Here is a 25,841-nt window from a genome sequence, read left to right on the forward strand (position 1 = left end):
TTGGCTAATTATTCCAAAAATATTCCCGGGGACTGGGAATGAGACGGGGACAAAAAGAACAACGCGTTTATACATCCGTACGATTCACGGCGTACTGTCGAACCTTCGTCGAACTACGAGTCGCTTAACGATTAACGGATAACGCGAAAAGCTGCGTATTGACCTGTAAAGTTATTTCTAACCGGTCGATATACGTAGCAAAAAGTCTCTACGCTGTTTAAAGATTAGAGAGAATAGCCGACGATATACATAAGCAACACGACGATCGCTGACACGAATTATCGTTTTTCCACGGTTCGAGAAAGTCCTTCGGTCGCCACGAAACTTTACTTTCCCTGTATATAAATTCGTAACTTGCGTATACAGCCGTAAACTATATTTTTTATGACCGTCGATTTCTTAATTTCTTTTTTTTTCTCGTACACGCCAAAAATTTCATAAAATATCTGGCGTATTTTGTCCCTGAATTTCGTCGGCAACTTGAACGTTGACAAACCATTTCGACACGCTGTTCTACACGATTAGATTCTGTTCTGTTCTGCGATTAGAAAATTAAGAAATACCAGAAACTATTATAAGGGTGGCGCAACCCCTTCATGTAACGTTACACGCGATGTTAATTATTCTATCTTAATGTAATTAGTAACGAGGGGTTGCAATGATTTTCTAATCGCGTGAAATTGAAAACGTAGACGCTTGAGTATACCGTAGAAGGCGGCTACTACGCGTGCGATGGTGCAATCAGCTCCGACACTGTAATACAATCGGTATAGGAACTTGACAGTGGTGTCAAGAATATGGGTCAAGGGGCCAGAGTATTTATCATCCGTTCGATCGAACGAATTAATTTTCCTTTCGTTTTCTCGACTCCGTTTCCTGAAACTCGATTTCTCAACGAAACCTTGTAATTTCCATTTAAAATTTCATGTCTTTCAACTCTTTCCCGGTTAACTTAAGAATTCCTGGTTCGTGAGAATTAAACAGCGGAAATTTTGTCACATTTTGGAGAACACAGTTAGAAAGTAGAACCACGGTAAAAAATCGTTTCATCTGCCGAATATTATAGAAAGCGCTCTACGGATATTTCATATATTTTTCCATATTATGTGCATTTTGTAAAATTTTCAACTCTCAAATTTCCCAATAAATGCATAAAAATCCGCCGTCTAGCAACGATATACCGAATCCAAATTAATTCGTAATTATCAGGTTAAGCAATGACTGCATTCGTATTTTTTTTTTTTTTTAAGAGCGCGTTACAAATTAGATCAAAGTTGGATTTGTATGCAGCTAGAAAAAGTCAATAGCCTTGAATCGAGATTAAATGGAAAACTAAATGTAAAGAACAAGACGAAATTTCCACGAATCTACGAGCTTTTAAAACGAAAGTAGCTAGGTCCGTGCGATTAGAAATTACAATGTCGGTTCGACAAAGTGTAACTTCGATCACGAGTTTGTCTTTGGTTGGCGTAACAGCCGCCGTAAGCACTGCCGATTTTCACGAGTACACATCGTACATGGATCCATTTACTTGCGCCGTTCACGCTCGACTTGTTCGCAACTCGATACTCCCGTATTTAATATCACCCTACGAGCGTGACACAACACCCACTCCTGTACCAAGTGACTCGTTACTATCGTTTAACCCTGCAATGCTCGCTCGAAACATCCGGTTAAAGGTATCGACCGTTGACCGGCTGTCCCCGAACGAAATTTTTCCAAACCATCGCTTTATCGTGTTGCTTCGACGACGATATATTTCGATTTACCGAATTCTTTGTATCAAAGTTATATTTTCGGATAGAATCATTCGCTATAGCGTACGGTTATTTTTATTAAAATAAAACTGCACCAAGTTTCACCGCCAAGTTACCGTATTTTATAGCAATAAAAGCAAAATAAAGTGCTTGTAACATATTGGCATAACGCGAAATGATTTTGGTCGATTTCCTCGGTTGGAGTTGGAAAGGGACTTGACGCGTTTGTTATACCAAGTAAATACATAAATAATTATGTAAATAATAACGAACAATCTCTAGTTTGAGGTTTGGACATCGTACTGATATAATATTTGTTTTCTTATGTCAGCGAATATTCCTGTAATATAATGCATCTCTAATCTGTTAAATAAATATTGTTGAAGTGATTTCTCACTTTTAGGAAAACTCGATATCTGCTCTAGTGTTCAGTTTTCTCAGTCCTCGAAGCCATTAAGTATTGTTTGGCGCTAAATCAATTTGAAGGGCCTCTCAGCCTCATAGCCTTTTTAGGAACATGCCTTGCACAGATGGTACAACGGGCTATAGACAGGCCAGTTTTCGTAATTATATAAATAACCCATAGACCCATGGTTTCGGAGCTCTGTTGCAATGTAACGCTGCCAGTACTTATACTTATTTAAATATATTTCTATTACACATTCATCCAAGCGTTCCTCTATCGTATAACATCAATGACTGTTATTTAACGAAAATAATGCTTTTATAGAAGGTACAAAGACCATCGCGATCGTTGGTGCCTCTGCGGAGATACGGTCGACCCAGTGGCTTTTTAGTATCAGAAATTAACCATCGACGTCTTTGTTTCTCTATACGATAATATCGCGTCGGAATTTACCGAACCTATGTGCACGGTATCAAGCTGTCGCCATGTACACAAGTAACTATGTACTTGTTCGGTTTACCTAATGAGATTTAACAGTATCCAATTATCTAAAGTGCTTTTCCGATGGTCGCTTCAGTTCCTATCAATCAAATTTCCCTTCGGCTAGCGGCCGTGCCGGTTCGATTTCCAGCCTCTGCGTATTTTATTTCGCGAATTAATTTACCGCCTGTGTGTATATATGTGTCGTATAAAACAGCACGGACGATCTTTTATGGGAACATTAAAATTTCGCGAAATATACTCTCTTTGCGCGTTTAACAGCCACGTCAAAGCCAACGATAATGGTAGTGTGTTAAAAATCGTTTGCCCCGTAACGTGAAAATTAAAAACGCGACCGACCGCCGCATCGATTTTTTCGTTCGCCGAATCTTCTTTAATCGCGTGAATCGCGTTCAAAGGAAATTTTTTGACGAATTACTAAAAAGTAACGCGACATTCGCGGTAAAGAGTTTTCGATATTCTAATTTTCTCTCCTTTCTTTCGTACGATTTAACGAAAACGATATGTCGAGATACTTCTTCCTGCGTATCTCTATAACGACAGCAACGATTGCTGCGTCTCGTAGATTCACGATATACGATATACGTCGAGACCCCGGTTATATCTTGCAGCTGTTGTTTATCCCTTAGCTTGCAATTATAAGGGGCGATAAGAATAATATCCTATTTCCTTTCACCTTTGCCGTACTACCATCTTTTTATTTTAAACCTTTTCTTAACGATGTGAACCATAACGAGCCGATCGTTGCATCGGATAACGATAACGGAAAATCGCGAAAATTACCGCACTCCGAATACAAATTTGTAGATACGACCGGAAACATCGATCGTCTAATATTTTCTTCTTTTCCGTATCACGATCTGTTTGGTTTATCATTCTATCCGGATTACAAACTACTAGTGTCCGTTCCCTTCGTTCCTCCGTGGTTTTCCTTTCGGTCGACACCAATATTTCCTACGACTTTTCAGTTCCAGCGACACACACGTACATATAGGAAAGGCAGAGCTTATATGCAGCTTTTCTTGTTTGGTCGGACTGTAGAAAACGGAAGGCAATCACTTGGGATTTTATCCGAGATTACTATGAACGCGAGAAAGGGACGATCGCTTGAAAACCTCGAAGAGAAGGGGCCGAGCGAAAGAAAGAGTAAAAAGAAACGCGCTTTTCGTAGCTGGAGAAACTATTCAATTACACGGGATAAAATTCAAGATACTTTGTATATAAACGCGCGGTCGAAAACGTTCGCTCGGTTTTGTTCCTTCATTTGCCGATGCGTAGGTTGGTCCGTGTAGTTTTGTGTTTTTTTATCTATATCCGTTACGTCCTATTCTATCGTTATACGGAAGTACACTACAGGGAAGAAGGAAACGATAAGAAAATAGCGAATAGGGTAGAGTATGGCGGGTGACGTGATAAAACATCGTAAGATAACGGTTCATGGAGAAAGCTTCGACCAAAGGGTGGAAGACAAAGGAAACAGATGGTGAAAATTAGAGCCGCGCGGTACGCAAACTTTGTTTTCTTTAGTCGAATTCGATGGACACGAAAGCAACGCGCCGTAACCAAATATAACATCCCCCTGACGGGATTCACAGGCGCGTCAAGTTTCGTAAAGCCTGCGCTAATCGTATTTGGGAGCTGTTGAACACACCCGGAAACCAAGTTATACGGGAACGAAGCAACGAGTGTTTCGCGCTGCTTCGAATTCTATACATTCGTACTTATGCACGTGCTCTCGTTTAATCACAGACACGGTCAAGGCGAGAAAACGTGCGTGCCCTCGCATCACGTCGCTCGTTAATCCTTCTAATTGAACTCGACGTTTCATTTCGTTCGATTCCTTTTACTTTTAGCATAGGAGAATCGCAGAGCAAAAATACGACAAGTACAGTTTCCTTCATCTACTGGCTTTCATGATTATTTTGTGGTAGTTCAAAGGTAGTATTTTAATGTGACTCGCGATAACGATAAGAATAACGATAACGATAACGATAACGATGACGTGATGTTTCGTGCGCGTAGAAAAAGAAAATGGAGAGAACTCCATTGTGCCAATACTTTCTGTAGCCGTAGCACGGACAGCTTTTGAATTTAACCCATTGAATTTAATTTACGAGTCACTGGCGATAAAATGTCGCACGTCCCTCGAACCGTCGAGGTTTAATTTTTCTCGGTTTCGGTCGACCGAAAGAGGCGATAAGAAAAACGCCAGAGAGCACTCGATATATCGCAAGCATCGCTTGTTCAAACGTTTAAATAGCTATTCGCACTTTCGATAGGCGATGCTAATTCTCGTAACCCTCGCATTTCCATGGCGTTTCGATAATTCTCCCCTTTCGGTAGGCGACCGTCTTTTGCGGAAACGGCTCGACGAATGGATGAAACCGATCGAATCCGATCCCTTCGCCACAAAACTAATTACGTTCGTAAAGCCATTAATATTCCCGGGGCATATTAATCCACAAAGGAAGTCACGATCAGGTTGGATGTCCGATCTAATCCGTCGAAGAGCGACGAACCTTGTTTGTCGTGGCTACTCGATCGATCGGAATTACGCGAGGCAATCGTAACAACGAACGTGTATTACATTCTGTCGAACAGATATGGCAAACGGATATCGTAAAAATACCAGTCAGGGATGTTGATATTCGCGCCAACTTCGTTGCAGTTGTTCGCCGGAGAGCTGTTCCGTTCGAAAATATTTATAAAAAGGTCTGGCATGTATCTGTCGGGCCAGTCATAACATCCGCGAGATTAAACGATATTCGTACGAAATTCTATTTCCCAGTTCCTCCAATTTCAAATTTATGACTCCGTGAGTCGAATACGTCTGCTCCGCCTGCTGCAACGGAGCACGTATACGCGCTGCCCTATCGCTTACCTTTCAAATTATTCTGACTGGCAACCCCCTACCAAGCCACGGTGAAATTCACGATAATTGCCGCGTCACAGTCGATCGTAAGCTAAGCAAGACTGTCAGGAAGACTGACATCGACTGCGTACCTACTTTCGTTATCGAATAACATCGATGCTCTCGTCACCATTGCAGTCTCTGTTGCGTCTCTATATTACTCCAAACTACATTATGTCGGATATCTATCGTACTCCGCAACCGTTGTCGATATTCTACAACCGTAAGCCCATGCTGTCTTAGCACGTTCGCGAATAGTCTCGCGAAGCATCTCGTCGATCTTAGGACGTTTATTTAGTCGTTCGATAAGCTCCAGATTATATTTCGCAAAGTAGATCCGCTCTTAACGCAATATTCGTGCATCGTTTATACTTATATCGTGTGTTTATCGATATCACTATAGTAGCAGCATTTTTTTTTTTTTTGTTTTTTAGATCAACCAACTAACAGTTATTATTTTTACCTTATCTCGCGTGTACGCTTCGTAAAGTAAGAAAAATTTATTTCGAGCAATACAAATGTGTACATTAGTTACACCTCTGTATCACCTTCTTATACGCATACATCGTTACGATCGATCGTTAATCGCGCAATGCTCGCGTGAGAATGGACCTTGCCGAAATTCTCGGTGAAAATGAGGGGTTTAGATCCCAATGTTTAGCAGTGTGTGTGCGGCATCGGATATTGATTGAATGGGATGCCATGGGAGGTGTGCGGCAAGAAGGAATAAAACGTTGGAGGGAGAGAAGGAGAGCCGGTGACTGTCAGAAGGGAGAGCGACAAAAGGGACGAAGGATGGATGATACTTTGCTCGTTAGTCGCTAATCATCGTCATTTCCGTTCAAAAATCAAAAGCTCGTGCTAGACAATCTTTTAAAAGTCGAAGAACAACGTGAAACAATTTTTGTCGATTACATTTCCTTCTTATCTCACGATCGACTAACTCGATTTTTTTCAATCCGTACTATTTCTGGCTAGAAACAGAGTATAACGTCGCTTAAGCTTTCTCGATATCGTAATTTCGATGGGAAACCAAGAAAAGAGACGATGAAAGAATCGTAATGATCCAGCGATCGGTGATTTGCTCGATCAATTGATTCGTTTTCTCTGATTAACAAGTTAAAGATACGTACTTGCGGTATACGTCAAACCGACGAACTTGAAAATTCGTATGACAAGCTTTCGCTGTAACAGCATCCTAAGGCAATTTCGCTTGTCCCGTGGTGGTAGGGGCGGTTGGTTGAAACGTCGAATCGAGGGTGAATCTCGAGGGTGAGTCATCGGTGGAACCCCGCGGAAAACTGGGAAACTTTCTTCTTTCGGAATGTCTTGAGGGGCAAAGGAAGAGAGCGATGAGTCATCGAGACGAACCGGATCGCGTCGATTCGATTTGTCATGACAAAGCGTTCCGCCCATTCGGATGTAATAGGGTGAGGCTAGGTTCGAGAAAGAGGGCGATGCAATTATTACTCGGTCTTGTATGTTAGTTCAGAAAGAAAATTTCGATGTTCGTTGGTACTCGTTTTCTCGAATCGAAGGCTCCGATTTCATCCGGTTTCGCGTGGAGCCAAGGAGAAAAAGAATCGCGGTCCTCCGAGCTCCGGTCGACCTCGTTCTATCGATTTACCGGGGAAAGCCGAGCAGAAGCGACGCGAAGAAACATTCCGGGCAGCTGCGTTTCCCGTACCGTTGCGGAAGCACCTGCACCCAACGATTTTAGCCCGTTTATCGTTTCGTCTTCGGAACTAGAGCCGATGCTAAAAATCTCTCCTCCGAGCATTCGTTGCGCGTACACCGGAAGTCGAGTGCGTACACTCCCGTTCATAAATTATTACGCCGCTCCACCTACGATCGGTCGCCCCAGATTTCGACGAACCTTTGCTTTTTTAGGTTGATCGATCGATGTTTTGGATTCCGTAAGATAACGATCGAGAATGTACGACAAAAGTTGGCGGAAACCAATTGGAAAAGCTGTAAAATAGTCGCAGAAGCCGGCTCCACCATGTTCCAGTCTATATTTCATTGAAGAAATATGAATTCGATGGACGATTCCGATTGATACCGAGTCTGAGAAGTTTGACCAAAAATGAAACTCAATTACACGTACAATCGGTAATATCGTCATATCGTAGCATCGAATATATTAATTTCTTTACGGTTTATCGTCTCAAACGACGTAGTAACGCCGAGAAAAAGATATAATAACTTTGTACGAATTTCTCAAAAGTATCTCTTCTTTAGTCTCTGAGGTACTTATGAATGGGGTTGTACGTACCAAAACCACGAACGTAATTTCAACATCGATTCCGTTGAACCTTCCGATCTAGAAATAGCTCTGCTTGTAAAACGCACTCGCTTTTCGTTCACAGATCCTCCTCTGTTGTTATTCGTTTATCGTTCTATACCTCGTCGGATCAAACAGCTGCAAATTTAGAAAAACGTCGAATACGTCTCCCTTCTTTTTTCTAGCTCGGTTCTCGTACTATTTATCGTCGGTATATGCCTCTCGAACGTTCGCTGTGATTGATCTCGGAAAATCAATCGCCGATGGATACGCGCGTACAAAGAAAATTCATCTCGGCTGCGTATGAAACGCGTTGTTACGAGGGCGTAGATGAACGCGTATTATGGCTATATCGACAGAGAGTAACGAATGACACGCAGGAAATCAAGTTTTTCGAAGCCGCGAGACAAGGATGGCAACATTTACGCTAGGCACGAAGCATTGAAACGTAGACGTTTCGATAGAAAATCGATTTCCGGTTGAGGTTCGTGCGGATCGCGCCAGCAACACGCTCGCTTCGTCCTGTTCGTTGTTTCTTTGTTGCGACCGAGCATCGATCGGTGCCGCAATCGAACGTGCTTTAGAAATTTCCGCGTAAAGTAAACTCGTGACCAACTTGCAACTCCATACTCCATACTCCGTACTCCGTACTCCGTACTCGTCTACAGGAAGGATTTCGTATTCGAGGAAGCGCCGTCGCGTTGTCGTTGTCGTTGTCGTTGTCGTCGTGTTCTCCACGACGAACAACGTCGTTGTCGGCTATGGAGTCAGCGAACGTGACGCCGTTTCCCTGTTATTCGCTTCGCTGCGTTAAATTCGAAGTGCATGCTTAATTTAAGACACCGGAGAGAGAATGTGGGAATATCGACGTTCTTCGAAGAAAAACATACGGTGCCAGCCGCTTTCTTCTATTTCTGAACACATCTTTCGAAATTCGCTTTTAGATCGGATTTCATTTCGCCGATATTTTACCGTCATCTGCTTTCAAAGTAATTACGACAACGAACAAAATATCGTTATCGCGTTACGAATATTTATGGACATTCGTATTTTTACCAATATAATTAAACGCCTGGAACTTAGATAGGAAATTGTTTTATTCATTAGATATCGCAAAGGATACTACACTTTGCATACCTAATACGTTTTTCCACGTTATATAGCTCCGTAGTTTCTGGCTATTTACTTATTTATTTAAATTTCTCGTAAATGTATAAAAATCGGCAGCCTAATTATGTAAGAGTAACGGAGAACAATAGGGGAAAAAACGTTATAGCCAGCCTAGGACTATTCCATTCAACGTCCGAGCTTTTTGTATGAAATCGATGAAATAGTGGCGAGAGAGGAACCGTAGATTTCCGATAACGATCGTGGCTGCTTCGTACGATAATAGACGCGTCGACGATTACGATTACGATGCATCGTCGACCTCGGCTTTTCTCAGCCGTCTCGTGAATCCAGCCCAGCATCGTAATTCGGCAGGAATTTACGGTCGCGCGAGCGTCTATAGCCTATAGTTTATATCGTGCCATGCGTATCCAGCTATTTCGGTGCTGTTTCAAATAAAACGAAAGCAAAAACGGAGCTGCATATGGAAATTGCCGGTGTACACGATGCGTAACCAGAGATATCACCCTTCGTACGTAAATAGCCAAGTTACTACCAACTATCGTAGTATATTTCGTACTTGACCTTTTTCAAAGGTCTGACGTGCACGACAGGGTGAAACGCACGCGAAATACCTGTATCGAGTTTTGTTTTTTACACTTCGTTTCGTACCTTCAGCGGTGAATATGTTTGGCGATTAAATCGAACGTGAAGGTGAAAAAAAATCGATCGTCGATCGCGATTTCGTGCTTTCCACTTTCCAACAAGCGTCCTCTGTCTACGTATAGGTCGTCGAAAGATCGCGTTCGTGTTCGATGACGATGACTCGAAAGAGTACGTTACGAAGCTCGCGCAGATAACGAGATAAAAAAGAGAAAGAAATACCGTTCGTTCGATATGAATGGGTTAATTTGGACGCTAGATCCTACGTTCGCGAAAGTCAGCGGAGTCTCTTTTTAGTCTTCGTGAAAAACCACCGAGAGAAATCGTGATTTGAATATAGGGCGAAATTTTACAGAGAGCAAATGTTCCCTGGCAAAGATCCAACACGATTTTCGCTGAAATATTACCATCTTCGACTCGTCGCGCGTTTCTTCTAATCCTCTCATTTTATCGCTTTCTCTCTCTCTCTCTCTCTCTCTCTCTCTCTCTCTCTCTCTCTTGAGAGGCAGACAGAAAGAGAACTATAGAAGAGCATCGTGAACACGAGCAAAGACGAGAACGCAAACTGGTAATAGAGAAAACGAATGCAAACACAAGCAGAAATACGAACGGTTCAGGGGATGTTGAAACGCGAGATCGGTTGACGTCGATAATTGAGGTGTCGATGCCTCTGACTGGTGCAAGCGCACGCTGTAGGCAACAGTGGTGAGCTAGCCATTGGCAGCCTGCCAGCTACTCCTCCTGCCATCGATGCCTTCGGTGTTGACCGACAAACAAAAGGGACCTCGATGCATTGTCCTCGACGAGACCGAATGCAGGTCGAGGATTCATCCAACGACCGGCTCTCCCGTTCTCGGCTGATATTGCATTCCGTAAAGGACGATCGGCGTGCTTGTCGCTGTTCGTCCCAATACCTTGCTGCCTCGTAACGAACTTTCATCTCCTTGTCTTCGCATCGCGCGTGTTCACGCGCGATAATTTCAGCGAAAAGGAAGTATTTTTTCCGAATCCTGCCTAGATATAATCGAGGATGAGATTTGCGTTAGCTTTAAACCAGCTTCTCTTAGAGGCCAAACTCGTCCGATCCTGGCAAACGATCGCCAGTCTCCCGATATCTCTGACAAAACGTGCACGGCGTCACGTTGATTAAAAACGAATGAAGTCATTCGTATCCCCGACGTTGAGGGCAGGTCGGGCAGACGGAGGATAGGCCGAGTAGAATTGGTAGGAAGAGCGGAGACCGATCGAAAGGCAGTTGATTGACGGGAGCATGAAACGGCAATCGCGGGCTAATGCCCTGCGAACACAGAGAACGGACCTTTCTCGCACGTTCTTCGCTATCTCGTCCTTCGCCTATCGTTAACCTTAGTTTCGCTTCGATATTGTTTACGACTGGTCGACCGACCACGAAAAGAAACTCGACTAATTTGAATCGCAAAACAAGACGAGTCACGAGTTCAGAAATCAAGACGAGCGGCAGAACGGACGAGGTCGAATCGGTTGCCAGGCGATATGCGGAATATATAGGATTAATAGGGTGTTCCGGCTGTCCTCGCCGACACAGCCACGTAAGTAGCTGTCTCGGAATGTCGGAGACGTTCCGGAAACGGAAATAACGAGCTACAGCACGATGTAACGTTGGAACACGCGAGAACATGCTCGCCACGAGATAAACGACCTCTTCACATTGCTAACCGATGCAAATTAATTAAGAGAAACCACCCTTTGCTTGTTGACGGTGCTGCTAAAATATGTAGCGGAGAGAGTCGTGTCTGCCAACTACCTTACTGTCCAACGAATTCCTCCAACGAGCAATATAATCCGCGCGATAGTTTAAACTTAAGACTCGTGCAAATTCTCAATCCAGGTAGTGTTCGTTGTTTCGATATCTGCGAACGTCTGTGCGATTCCGTATTTTCCTAAATAGCTAATACCATATTCGTATGCAAGATCGTAAATCATTAGATCGAGTATCCAGAGGTTCTTGAGCTCGTTAAGTTGCTCCATGTGCAACTCTCCTTTCAGGAGATTCTTAATTTTCTACGCATCTCTATGCGGATGCAATTACGCTTCCAGTAGTTGCATTAATCGCACTTGCTAATTTATTTGCCCGTCGATTAGACTTCCGTTGCGAATCGTTTCCTGTTCTTAAGAAAAATGTTGGAAATGCAGTGTGTAATTCACTGATACTTTCGCCCCATTTACGATCCGTTGTTATTGACAATCGCAATTATTTGTTCATTTTATATTATCGTATTCTTCTTTTCTATCAAAATGTGCCATCCATACGTAAATAATAATAGTAGTAATAATAATAATAATAATAATAATAATAAGCAGAAATTTGTTCCTCGCAAAATATCATAATGGATAGAATCGGATACAAGAAACGTGACGAATATAACTATTTTCGAATAACGGTAGCTACAGATTGGATCAAATTCGTCTATTCATATACTCTCGAAATTTAGCGAGGCAGAATAATCGATCGACGAATCGCTTTGTTCAACAGTGAAAACGACAATGGCTAATCGATTCGCGAGCGTGGCTGCAATCCGTTCGTACGTTCGTTTATAGAAACTTGAAAGAACCTTTGGTTTCCATTTCAGATCCGCATAGCGTTCAAAGCGCAACTCGTCGCTTAACTCGTCGCTTGACTCGACGAGCAGCACGACGGCGACGACGACGGTGACGGCGACAGCGACGACGGCGGTTCTTCTCCTCCGTTCGGTGAGTAGATCGATCGTTTTGACAGTTTACGTATGCACAGCATCTCGCGAAAGTATTTCAACGCCGAGATACGACATCGGAAAAATATTCGAACAGCCAATTCCCCGTTATATCGACGAATCTCTATGTTCAACGTGGTCATCCCTCGACGCTTATCGTACGTTCAGGATGGTCGTTCGTGCTGTATATTAATTCTTTACACGGTGCACGAACCGTCGTCGTTTCTTGCTCGGAAACGATCGTCGAGAAACACAATCACTTTCTGCCAGTAGCCGCGCCAAATGGTACCGAAGAGCTGTAGTCGCGAAAATTTTGACAAACAGCCAGAATTCGTTTTGTTCGTCCTTCTCCCTGGAGGAAAGTCCATCTACGAGTTACACGGTTTTTCATTCTCGCTACACCGTGACCGAACGTTCGTTCGATTTTCCATTGCACTCACGACCATTCGTCTTGTCCAACTTCACCGGCGGACCATCGGTCCACGTTTCGTTCTTCCGTACCTGCTTTTCCCTCAGGGGAAACTTCTCTCACTTAATTAGAGGAAACACGTTAGCTGCCAATTTGTCGGAATTGGAGAAACAAAAATTTCGAAGGAAGGAAACGACGATGAAGCAACTGGAATAACAAAACGCAGGGGGAGAAATAGAGAAAGGAATCTTATCGTAGGAAGAAACGCGCTATCGATCATCGAAATTTCCAATTCCAGCTTGTTCGAATATCGTTCGCGACAAGTGGGTCAACCCTAGCGAGATTACGGTACGATCGTGCTTCTACGATAATAGATTCTCCCTTTCTGTCTTTGTTTCTCCTTCGACCTCGTATCAAACGGAAAATGAAAAGACTCGTTTCTTTTTGTTACGACACCGAGCCCCTTCAGAGTCCGTCTCCACGGTATCGCTTCCTTCTTTTGAATACCGTGGCAAAGCAAAAGATCAGGAGCAATATCCGACTAAAAAAGAATTTCTCTGCAAAGTAATCATCTCGGAAAAACGGCTTCTTTCGTCAAAGAAACGAAAAGAAACGACTTTACGAAGCTGAGCGTGCAAGAAAAAGGCCGATAGGGAGAGAAAAGAGGGAAAGAGAGAGGCAGATGTGGTCGTAAGAGCACTAGAATTACCACGCTACGCTGGCCCTCCTCTGTTTCGACCCTTTTGTACGACTCGCTACCGCGATTGTCGGTAAGCATTAAGCCGCTCGATCATTTTTCTTCTTCCCGCGCTTCGTCATTGTCGGTTTCACGATTGGGGAAGCATCGAGTTGTTCGCGGATAGACACGATGCGTAATTTTCTCCGCAACTTTTCGAACAATGCTCACACCCTACGCGTCGGTTTCCCCTTTCTCGTCTATTCTACGTTCAAACGATACCGTTTACGCGCAATGCGCGTTTAAGTCTTCGTCTCGGTCTTTGTACTTCTGCTACCCACCTTCCATCAAGAAGTATCCGATATCTTCTTAAACTGACTTTTTAATCGTTTCGAACGTTCTCCGATTCCTATCGAATTCTCGTTGAATTCTCGTCGATCGAGAAAGAAACAAATATGAAAATTTAGTCGCGTCAGAGCAATGGCATATTGGTATTCTTTGGACACATCCTTTTGCCACTTGCGTAGCTTGAACGGAAGATCACGATGCTAGGTACAAACGAATCAACAGGCTTTGTATATACGTCGACGGGCAACAACTTTTGTGCGTGTGCCTCGTAGTATACTTAGGTGTATAACACAAGTAGACAAGTCCGGTCAGTTTCACGGTTCGATCACTGCAGCGTCCGTGCGTCCTCGTTTTCTATCGTACGCGATGCGTTCTGACGAGTCGCGTACAAGACGGCAATTCGCTTGATTTATTTCACGCTGTTGGACTATCCGATAATTCGATTTTCTTTTTACGTTTCAGGCGGCGCTGTCACCTCCGAAAATGCCACAGCTCCGCATCGATTGTTCCAAACTAACTCCTTCGAATCATTAAGACGCCTACACTAGAAACATAGCAGAATACTCGGTAAATATTTCAAACCGGATCGATGTTCGACTTCACGCCCACCGGAAAGTTCGATTCCCGAATCTGAAAGCGAAAAATTGCGAAATTATACGCGTGCGATTTTTCACGCGCGATATCCCGCCCTCGAGAGTTCTACGACGAACGAACGAAACGTCTCTCTTTCAGAACAAGATGTCAATGACGGGAAGCTTAATGGGTTACGAAAATAATAACGAGGTAAATCAAGCAAAGTGCAAAAAGCCATTAAAACCGCTCCCGATAGTGTCCAGCGTAAACTCCAGCGGTATCACGACTACCAACAAAGCGAAAAAGCCACGAAGGTCTACTAGACGAAACTCTTGTATACGAGGTCACGTGAATAGTTTGTGGTCCGTCTGGTACGGCGTTTTGGCGGTCGCTTTTCAAGCTTACATCGGCTTGAGATACGCAAAAAGGTTTGCCGGTAAGTGAAATCGTCGTTTTTCGGATTGAAAGAGGAAACTTGGCTTTCCATGAAATTCACGGAAGAAACGCGGTACGGTAGTGCGATAACGTACAGTGATTCGCGAAAATATTTCAACGCTTATGGAAATCTTTTGTACACGTGCAAAATTTCAAGTTGGCGTTGACGGATTTTTTAAATTATTACGCCGCATGAAACACGATCCAAGCTTTGGTATATTTTAACGCGAAATTTCTGTTCCGTTTCGAACTTTACCAATACGATCACGACAGCCGTGTCCAGTTACAATATCGATTAAGTTCCAAATAGTTTGCTGTAACGCGAGTAACATATTCACGAAAGTTTCTCGTCATAATGTTCAAATATAGTAGAACTTTGATTATCGGAATTAATCACGACACGTACTGTTCGGACGATCAAATAACTTTATTTTATTTTCGAACGAGAGAAACGAGTACCATCTCTAAATTTTCTAACTCTGCTACACTTTCGCGAGACGCTGTATACCTTCGACGTGACAGGTTGGTTGGTTATATTTGCAGCATATTTATCGTTACCTTGGCCGGCGGACGCTCCACCGCCGAAGGTGGAGTTATACGCGTGTCTGGTGCTAGCCGGAGCCGGGGTTGTCCTACTGCCGGTTCTGCTTGGCGCGGCCTTCCTGAAGCTAGGCAACCTGGCGAACGATGGAGTGAAGCTCGGTCGTCATTTGAGCGCCTGTTCACGCGACCCGCCTTCATCCTTGCTTACCAACAATCCTGACCACAGTGAGTATACGTGCCATGTATTTTTCATCCCGGTTTACGTCCTCTCCTCCGTCAAACGTCCAAGCTGAGATGTTTCGCTCGACAAAGCGTAGAAAGCAGAGCCATTTGTAGCTACACAATTCCCGTGCTGTCGATTCGCAGGTTTGGCGAATAATTTATGGCGACACGGAGGTCCCACGGCTGCTTTCGTACACCTTTGCACAGCCATGTGCTTCCTGCTGCCCTCGCTGCTCATGGAGGCTAGATTGATACACGCTGGATTTCTGCCAAAAGGTAACGACCCACACCTATCGCTGTTTCTCTTCGTGTTCCGCAATTACGGTGACGCGTGTTTTGAATGGTTTCGCTTTTCATTAGCAACGTGATTAATTTTTGCGGACAGTTATACGATTCGAACGATATTTCAGGATAACCATGATAACGCGTTGCCTCTCCTGTTTCACGTGGAAGAAGGCAACGATACTTTTCGTACCATTTTTTTCGAACACTCGTTTCTTCCTGGTTGAATATGCTCCACTACCTTGCAGTTCGAGTAATCTAAGGGAAACTAATTAAAAATCTATCCGAAGCTACACTAGCTTCACGCGTATCTTCGTTTAGGCTGATCTCATCGGTAATTGTTTAACTTCTGTGCGTCTTCCAGCTTAAAGCTATCACTCGCGTGTGCCTTGGTTTTCATCGATTTGAAACATTTCAATCGAGTCGATGACGATCAATGAATCGCGCTTCGGATTCAGATCGCTATCGTTATGGGGTAAAACGATTCGCGCATGGAGAAAGGGGCGTTTGGAATGTAACGGGGCAACTTCGTCCTGACTACGTTCTGGTTCGTGTATTGATCGGCCAGGTGTGTGCACACAGCTAGCTACAGGATTTCTCGTTCCTCGAATCCTTCCACCTTGGGCCACTTAACCAAGGAAAGAAAAAATATAGCATTTTTTTTGGAACGAATCAATTCTCAACCCTTGTACACGGTATTCTTCGACCTTGTTAAAAAACCGTCTTATTCTCGATGATCTCATACTCCGAGATATTCGAATTCCTCTCTTCTTTTTCTGGCGCTATCGTAATGCCGGCTACGGGATCTGTTCACGCGATCCGTGATCAAAAACACGAAACCACAGGGCGGAACTGGCTAATGATTAACACGAAATTATCAGATTGCGCGCATGTACGTAAATTCGTACCTTTACGTACGTAATTGAAGAAATAAAATCTAGGCGGGGATTTCTTTGGTTTCGCGAGACTGATAGTATTTCGAGGAACGGATTAACAACACGTGTAGTTGCCTGGATGCATCGTACACGCCATCTCTCAATTTCTGTCTATCGTTTATTATAATTTTACGACTCGCGTAGAGCATTCGCGCGTTCGATCAGCGTCCGCCAAACTCGTGAACTATAACCGAAGCGATTCGTTGCAGAGATTGCGAAATGGAGCGCAATGCGGATACCAGCTCGATTAATCCTATTTAATCGATAACCCGATGCTTCCTATTTTCCAGAAACAATATGGCGTACGGACCTCGATTGGCTAGTGACTCACCGGGATCGTCTGGTTGTATCCAGTTTCATGAATCCAAACGTGAATCTCAGCATCCTAACGGGCTTCGTAACTCCTCAGCCTTTCGTCACCTTAGCGCCGGACGAAGAATCCGACAATATAGCCAACGACATCGTCACGACGAAATTGGAATTGACCGACGTTATTAATAAATCAACAGCAATGGAATTTCGACCACGCGACCGCACGAACGAACATCTTGGTCAGTTTCGTACACCAGCGAGTACCAATCTACCCGTACCCAATGCAAGAGTTTCAAGCGTTAGCACTACTTTGCCTACCAACAAGATTACGATGCCCATGACGCAAAAAATTATTAACGACACGACGAAAACACCGTCCATAGTCAACGGGGCATCGAAATTAAATTCCACGAGACTGACATCCGCAGCTTCTCCGATTACAACAACAGCAACGACTAGTACAAATATGGCTGCAACAACTACGGCAACGATAACAACGACAACGACGGCGACGACAACAACGAGAGGCGTTAAAGCGCCTGCAAGCTCAGACGAGGCGGCAGCGGTTACAGCTGCGACTACGACCGCAACCGCAGTTCCAACCGCTGCTACAGCCGTAACGACAACGTTACCGTCGACGTCATCTTCAACGTCTAGCTCGATGAAGTATGGCAATACCGTTAGAAGACCTACCGCTGCGAAGTCGATTATTAGAAGCAATAATTCGAGGAGTAAATTGAAAACGAAGAACACGGGGAAATCATCGACGACTGTTCGGCCCGGTAAGAACGTTGGGAATATGACAGCGCAGAGTATGTCGTTGACGATGAATAGTTTGGCTGATTTGGATCATCCGGAGAAGTTGAATCCGGGTAAGTTAAAATCGAATCTCGAGTTGTTTTCTCTTTCTCCGATTTTTCGTAATCTTTCTTCTTGTATCTCCATTAGCTGAATCATACGGACCTATTACTCTCGAGTACTTGAATTACGCCATCGCTCTCGGAGTGTATTCTGTGAGATACCCAGCGGTGTTCTGGTCGTGCAATAAACCGTTGGCCACGATTTTTAGCTTACAGTTGATCGTCAATTCCGCCCAGAGTTTATTAGCCTATATTGGAATGTCCGTACTTTACAAGGTAAGACACGCTCTTGTAACAAATTCCCCTATAAAAATAAAAAATAACGGAAGAATTAAAATTTGTAACATCTTCAGGTTCAAGTGATGGGACCCTTGAAGGTGCTACCAGTTCTTCGACAACAGTATCGCACGATATCGACTACTAGCAGCATATCGACGATCTTCGGGGACTCTTACTTCTTACTAAATCCACACGTTACCCTCGTCTTGTTTGCTCTTTCCTCCCTCCTGGTGCTCTGTTCCAGCATGGTGATGTATTTCTACGCTTACGGCAGGTAAGTCGCTTTCCATCCCCTCTGTTTTCTTTCATTCTGCCCTATTTCGTTCTTTAATGGAACTGCTTTTCGTCGTACGAAAGTTTCTTTAACTTCTTTGCGCTTCTGCACATACAGGTTTACGGCGTTTTTGAGCCAAGAACGAGAGCGTCGAATAATCTTGTCAAAGGAGAATAGAAATGGCAATGGTTGGATGTATTTCATGCACTGCACCGCTCTGTGCGTATTCCTGTCGATCGCGATCTGCAGCGCACCGTTGCTCTACGACTACAGCGTCGTATATCGTGGCAGTCTGGATGGTGCGATATTAGCCTGTGTCGTCGCTACCGTTCTGCACTTGCTCCTCTGGTTACTCTTATGGATCTTTCTCACGATAAAACAACGTTGGACATTCAAATTGCGAGTGACGATCGGTCGTGCTACCGTTAGGTCAGCCAGATCGGTGAAACTCGTAACTGACGTGGATCTGTTGTCAGCTAGAGACGACGAGGACGGAACTAACGCGCCGTTACTGGTCGTTGGGAATGGTAGAACTTACACGATTGCCGACGCGTCGCCGAAGAAAGCTATCATGAGCGTGATACAAAAGGCGGCTATTGAAAGGAAAGCACGCAGTCAAGGTAAAATAGCGCGTTATGGAGGAAGGCAGTAAGCGCGTAAGAGCGTACGAGAAACTTTTTCGTATCTTTGAATACTCGTGAATATTTTGTGTTTTAATTTGGTGCAAAGTTGCAGCAATGTCGGCGATATACTTATACTACTGTTAAACGTTTTCTTTTAATAATTGTCTCCGAGTCAATTTTTATTACACCAGCGTACGAACAATACGTCGAGCTGACGAACAAACTATAGTCTTGTGTAACAGAACCGTTTATAGCACGACCCTCTTTTTACTTTCCGCGGTATATTATCGTTTAAAACATTAACGGCTGATATTGTTTCTAACTTGAAAGATAAGCTTCGAACATTCTGTACCCGAAATTCGTTCATAATTTTGATACCTTGGCACGAATTTATAAATATCTGACACGTATTTCGCGACACTGTCTACTATAATCCTTTTTATCTTATTCCAATCGTAGGAAACGTCGATTCCGTAAACGGCGACTCAGCAGCCGACGACGAACAGATTTATTGGCTAAGACCAAAATTACGTCCATCGCCGACTAGATCGCCGAACGACGGAAACGTAGCGCCAACGACGGAAAAGGGCTGGCTGAACAAGAAATTGAAACCCAAGGTCACCTTTAACGACCTGCCTAGTACGTCAGGCTCGCGGTAACTACCCTCCTCCCTCCTCTTGATGTCTTTCTGTATGTATCGTTGTGTCCGTGCCCGTGCTCATGCTCGTCTTCACTTTCATTTACTCTCTCTCTCCTTCCTGTAAACTAACTCGAGATTCCTGTAGAGAATTCGCCCGATCGATCGTTCCAATTCGGTAATCAGTCCGTATCACGGAGAACTTGCCATCGCCTTTTTATCATAACCTGCGTTCCCTTTGTGGAATTCTCCTGCTTTGGCTACTATGTATTTTTATAATGTTTGTTGCTCTTACGATATTCAAGCGAGTAATTTCCTATCGATCTCCTCTTCTCACCTTGAATTCTTTTTCCACTTAATCGTACCGTGTTCGTATCTGGTGCTTACGTACACGCGCGTGTTGTCAGTGTTATTAAATTGCGTGCTTTTAAAGTGTATCGAAATTCGTTAACTCTTTGAGATCATAATGTTATATTATTACACCTATTTCGTATCACGATCTAGCAGGAATTCTTAAAAAAAAAAAAAAAACGTTACTAATATCATATGATACGCTATGTTATTACGTTATGAATATACGCTATGAGTAAACGATATTTCATTTTCAATACAATTCGCACCAAGTGTCAAATCTCGAAGAGTTAACGTCACGTATTGCTAGCACCTGTATTTATTCACTAAGCCTTATTGTCATTCGTTTTCGCTTTCACGAGACTGAATAAAATTTCTTACGTTTACGTCCAATATGGATTACATGGATCGCTAGAAACTAACAAAAAAGAGATATCACTTTATCCAATTCTCTCTTTTCCTGTCTTCCTCCCCTCCCTTTCTTCTCCCCTGTCTTTCTCCCCGTCTCCCATTATCTCTATTTTCCTCGTCTATCCTAACGGATAAGTATTCGTATGACCTCGTTGTAACATATTACAACGTGGTGCGTGTGGATTGCAGCAATAAAGGAAAAGTCAGACGAGGCACCGGTGACGGAGGCCCTGAAGATGATGGAGATTATGCCACGTTACGAGAATTACCGCTGATCACGTCTCTGGACCCAGCGGATGATTCAACGTCCGAAGAGAACAAGGTATTCGATCATTTTCTGTCGCGAATCGTCTTTTCCCCCGTTAGATTTCATTCGCGATAAACGTTTCGTTAACTTGAAAATATTTTGCTCGAGTACCTTCCGACTCTTGTAACGTCGTTCATTTCCCCTTCGACATTTAACTTAGTTTTCTTTTGCTTTGACAGTGGGAAAGGTGGCTGATATCTCGTAGGGACGTTATACCTAAGTTTGGCAACGTAAGGCGTACAAAAATATTTTTTTTTTATTCGTTCGTTTGTTTTCTCGTTTCGTGTTGACGCTTCGAAGTAATACTAACATTCTTTAACTGCGTGTGTTTGTTTTTTGGTTGCGTACTAACATACGTTAACGTAGAATCGTACCAGACGAGGAAAATATTTGAAAAGCGATTTAACATGCCACAAATTTCTACGCAATTCGATCGCATCGGTAGTGCACGTTCGATCTTCTTACGCTTATCCTCCCATCCTTTCGAATTCTGCTCTGTCATCTCCAAACAGCAACCGTACCAATTTTATATTGTACATGTAAATGTATCTACGTAAAAAAAGGTTCGAAAGATACGTTTGCTAAGAATTGAAACACGTTCGTTTCTCTCCTCTTCTTCCTTCGCCTGATGGTCCTGTTTTTCTTTTCTTTTTTTTTTTTGCGTTCTCTCTTCGATTCGTATGATTTTCAATAAATTCATGAGACTCTTGCAGGCTTACTTTCTAATTGGCATTTCGCTTGGCAATTAATCGTTGATGAAACGTTTCAACAGCTGCTCGAGTGCGTGAACGACGACCAAGTGACATACTACGCGAGCGCAAATCGCGATCTACAACCTTCGGAAGGCGACCCCTCGCCCCTATTGACTCCAGACCCTTTGCCCGATCCCACTTCGGAACCACTTCCACTGCCACCTCCGACTCCGACTCCGACTCCAACTTGTGCACCGACTACCGAAGTTGTCACGGCGTTACTAACCACTAACACCCAGGTACTAACAACTCTTGTCGTTCACAATATACTTTTCTTCTAACAAACTACCAAATAAATACCAGACAGAAAAATGACAAATAAATAAATAAATAAATAACTGAATACAGAGAGCGAGATAAACGTCGATAAACAAAAATCCGTGGAAGCCCTGTTCCTTAAATTGAAGGTAGGTGGTCGCGCATTGGTTTCAGACAAACGGTGGTCAAACGCCGCGATGTCTGCGTCGAGGGGATTCGGGAATGCCACACGAAGAGTTAACACCTCGCTCGGATTCTTCAAATTCTCCGCCATTGGACGCCGTGGTGGGTGGTAGCAGCGGAGCTGGTTCGGTGACGGGTCACAGCAACGCGAGCAGCCACAGCGAAACGTCCTCGAGTGGCGTGCACAGTAACGCGAGCAACGCGAGTAACAGTAGTTGTCAGAGACGAGCGACGAGCGTGGACGACGTGAGCGGCAACTGCGATCAACGTGACGGCGAGGAATCACGCGATCAGTGGCGCAGCTGTTCCCTCCAGCGAGGGATTCAGCCTCCATCCGCAACGGCCACCTTCTCACCGCCGAACAGTCGTCCAGGCACTAGTCAATCCTTCTCATCGCCGCAATACGCGAATCACGTGCCACTGTTCGCCAATATCAACGCAAATTCAACAGCGAACGCGAGTATAAACGCGAGTGCGAACACGGGCGTCAACACGAACGTTAACGTGAACGACGTCAACGTGGTTGGACAAGGATGTCCAGCTGTGATTCTCGAGAATCCGAACGAGGCGACCGTGGTGATCCGGCGGAAACTCTCGAGGACGAAGCTGACGGAACCGCTGAACCCTAACGAGGAACCTTTCGGTCGTTCCACGAACATGAGGATGACGTCGTTCACGGAGAGCAACGATATCCGCGTGCACGCAACGTCGGCCACTCTGCCGCATTATCCGACCCAGCCGGCGGTCACTTATCCGCATTGCTCCACCATGCCTTTGCCACACGCCTCTCATAGCATGGCTGGATCTCATATGGGTGGATCTAGCGGAAGCTGCGGATCGGTGCCGAGGCACGCTTTCGTCCCTCCGCAAGTACACTCGTCGGTACCAGCCCATACTACTCTACCGTCCCATCACAACGGCGTCAGACTTCTTCACGGCATCACGCCCACACCGAACAACCCTTTCGTCAAGAGGTTCCCTCCTGTGCAGCTACACACGCAACCCTGGGCACTGCCAGGCCACCACACTTTCCCCCAAGCTTCGCAGGTTAATGGAAAATTGACCACTACCGCGCAGATCAGGCAGAGCGATCGCGACTCGGCTAATTTCTCGATGGCCAGCAGCGGAGACTCGGATACGTGTTTGCCTCATTAGACGTTGATCGCGTCTGCTAGATTCCAACCTCTTCGCTCTCGCTCCGCGCCGAGCAAACCCGATACGTTCTCACGATGCCGTTCCCGTCGTCGTTCTCGACGATCACGTTCCTAGGTCGCCTCGACGAAACGTTTCCCATCGAGACATTCGCGAGATCGTTCTCGGAAAAGAATCGTCGTTCTTCGCGAACGTACTTCGATGGGAACCTTCTTTCAAACGTGTTTTGTCATCGAGGTTCGTGGAGGATTACCATCGTGGATTTTTACCCTATCACCGATATCAAAAGTAACGTTATTACATATCATACCGGTCGATTACTCGCAACATCCGACACTTACGGTTACATTGTGTTATTTTCGATACAGATGTCGTATGTCGAGATAATATTCTGCCCCGTTCTTCCATATCAATTATCTCTCCATATGCACGTACCAGTAAGAAATCATACACTTGTAGATACACTTTTATGGTCTGCCCGTTTTTTCAGCCGGTACAACGACTCGTTCGAATATGAACGAACGACTCGCGATACAAACATATCTTGCCAGCTGCTCACGAATCACCGCTCGTCAATCGCTCGTCAATCGCTCGTCAATCACGAACCATTATAATCGCACGTGAGACTATTTCGATCGCCAGACTGGAAGGAGTGAAATTTTTTTACATTTTTTACTTTTCCATATAGTTTGGCGTGGTCATACACCATTTCATCGCTTTATTGCAACAAATAGCCGACAAAGACACTCGTGAAAATAATTTACGACTGCTTAAAATAACTTATATATATATATATATATACTTATTATTACAAAAAAAAGAAAAAATCTTCTTTTATCATTATTCTGAAAGCTGAACGCGAAACTTGCATTTCAAACGGATAATCTTCGCACGAGTTGTTTACCCTCGTGATATTCGAGACGGCACAATTTCGATCCCACGCGACGTAATAACGATACATCTCGACTAATACGATCAGCGAGTGAGCCCATCAGAGAGGACGTTGAGAAGCGTACGATTACTGCCATTGTAATAAACATAATCGCAAGACTTTCTAAGATCTTCGTTATATCGAATATATAAATTGATTTCATCGACTGCCATGTTAATTCGTCCTGTTTAACGCTTGCGCTGCGGCAATTCTTTTCTATTTCCGCGATTTTAAAATGGCGAAAAACGCGGCGAGACCATAGGAAATGATCTCGCGTGGAGACGCGCCCAATTTCATAATTAAGTAAAGACTTAAGGACCCAGATGCACGACGCACGAGTGAACGATATATATATATATATATATAATCCAGATAGTCGAACGAATTCGAGTTCGAGCATCTATCGTTAATCCAAGTACTTATGATATCGATTAACCAAAACTGCAAGTACGGGTTTCCTAACTTTCGACGAAGAAAAAAAGAAAGAAAAGAAAAAAGAACCGACGCTTTTTCGAAACAACATAGAAAACGATCGAGATAATAATGTGTGTAACGTATATTAATCAGTGCTTATCTATTACGATACTACGAATACTCTACGATACAGGAAACTTACATATACCAGACGCGTGTAAGTGATAATACGTTGCAAGCGAAGCTATTGGGAAATTGTTGTTGACGCAAATTCGGCAAAACGAACGGTATTTTTCGATTTAGGATCGATCTTTGCAATCTCCGATCAAATACACCGATAGTAATAAACTAGTGGCAAGAGAGAGGTGTGGTACTGAGAGCGTGCCTTGCTTGTTCGACGAAGCATACGTATAATAGGACGCGCAAGCTTTCTTCTTTCTTTCCACTCGCTCGTTCGAGAAGGTTTCCTTTGACGTAAACGCGCAGCGTAGTCGGACGAGTTGCGTGAAATTTAGCTTTCCCAGGTAAATACGCTCTAGAAGAAAGATTGTTATTTTGAAATATCTTCCGATCGTTTTCGACGATATCGAGTCGGAAGAGCTGAGAAGAGTGCGCAGAACAGGTATATACGGTATTGTCGATAAATATCCGTATGTTTCACGCACTTATCGCGAAAGCGTAAAATCCGATTCCTAAGAATCTCACACGAGTCTCTCAGAAGCTGAATCGATGAACAACGACTTTCGAGAGAACGAATTATCTACCTTCGTAACTTCATTTTTCACGATAAGCTTTAGGATAATAAACTGGAAAAGATAACGTTTATACCGGCAGTTCGCATTTGAAGTTTACATACTTTTCGGTTTACGAGACTCGTCGGATATGGCTTTCGAAGGGCTCGAATATTCACGAGGACGATTAAGAATACCGATTTCGCCTGGTATCGCGTGTCGTATCGACATTAAGCTTTCTTCAAACCTCGTACATACCGTTGCGTACTCACACCTTTCTCGACTCGTTATTCGCAAACGTTAGTGTTAATATTTAGTTTACGTTCTGACGTGCGAACAGAGCCAGTCGCTTTCGTCGAGCTTTCACTTTCGTGGATCGAAACGAGGGAACGAAGTTGCGAAAGACGGCTCTAATGGGCGACGCGTCAACTACTTTTTTATCATATCACGGACGTTAACGAATCACGGAGCGTACGAACATACTCGAATAATTTTTCTATCACGGAACAAAATCAACGGAAGGGAATACCATCTAATAGATATTTTCTTACTCTTTCCACGAACGAGTTACGACTTCCGTACGTA

General features: G+C 43.9%; 1 protein-coding gene across 1 annotated transcript in view; it reads left to right on the top strand.

The window, feature by feature from the left end:
* LOC117210509 (protein tincar) overlaps positions 1 to 23,910 on the top strand; it is a 33,233-nt gene extending 9,323 nt beyond the window's left edge. The window contains exons 2-15 of the mRNA XM_033453615.1: positions 12,239 to 12,359; positions 14,254 to 14,358; positions 14,524 to 14,800; positions 15,343 to 15,567; positions 15,709 to 15,840; positions 17,072 to 17,965; positions 18,042 to 18,229; positions 18,307 to 18,506; positions 18,624 to 19,126; positions 19,589 to 19,784; positions 20,718 to 20,850; positions 21,015 to 21,065; positions 21,608 to 21,828; positions 22,022 to 23,910. Of these exons, the coding sequence (XP_033309506.1) occupies positions 14,530 to 14,800; positions 15,343 to 15,567; positions 15,709 to 15,840; positions 17,072 to 17,965; positions 18,042 to 18,229; positions 18,307 to 18,506; positions 18,624 to 19,126; positions 19,589 to 19,784; positions 20,718 to 20,850; positions 21,015 to 21,065; positions 21,608 to 21,828; positions 22,022 to 23,183 (4,176 nt within the window). The 5' untranslated portion in view covers positions 12,239 to 12,359; positions 14,254 to 14,358; positions 14,524 to 14,529 and the 3' untranslated portion in view covers positions 23,184 to 23,910. The remainder of the gene's footprint in view (positions 1 to 12,238; positions 12,360 to 14,253; positions 14,359 to 14,523; positions 14,801 to 15,342; positions 15,568 to 15,708; positions 15,841 to 17,071; positions 17,966 to 18,041; positions 18,230 to 18,306; positions 18,507 to 18,623; positions 19,127 to 19,588; positions 19,785 to 20,717; positions 20,851 to 21,014; positions 21,066 to 21,607; positions 21,829 to 22,021) is intronic.
* The last annotated feature ends 1,931 nt before the right edge of the window (positions 23,911 to 25,841 follow it).

The sequence above is a fragment of the Bombus bifarius genome, unplaced genomic scaffold, assembly GCF_011952205.1.
Source record: "Bombus bifarius isolate JDL3187 unplaced genomic scaffold, Bbif_JDL3187 scf7180000008206, whole genome shotgun sequence".
Lineage (NCBI taxonomy): Eukaryota > Metazoa > Arthropoda > Insecta > Hymenoptera > Apidae > Bombus > Bombus bifarius.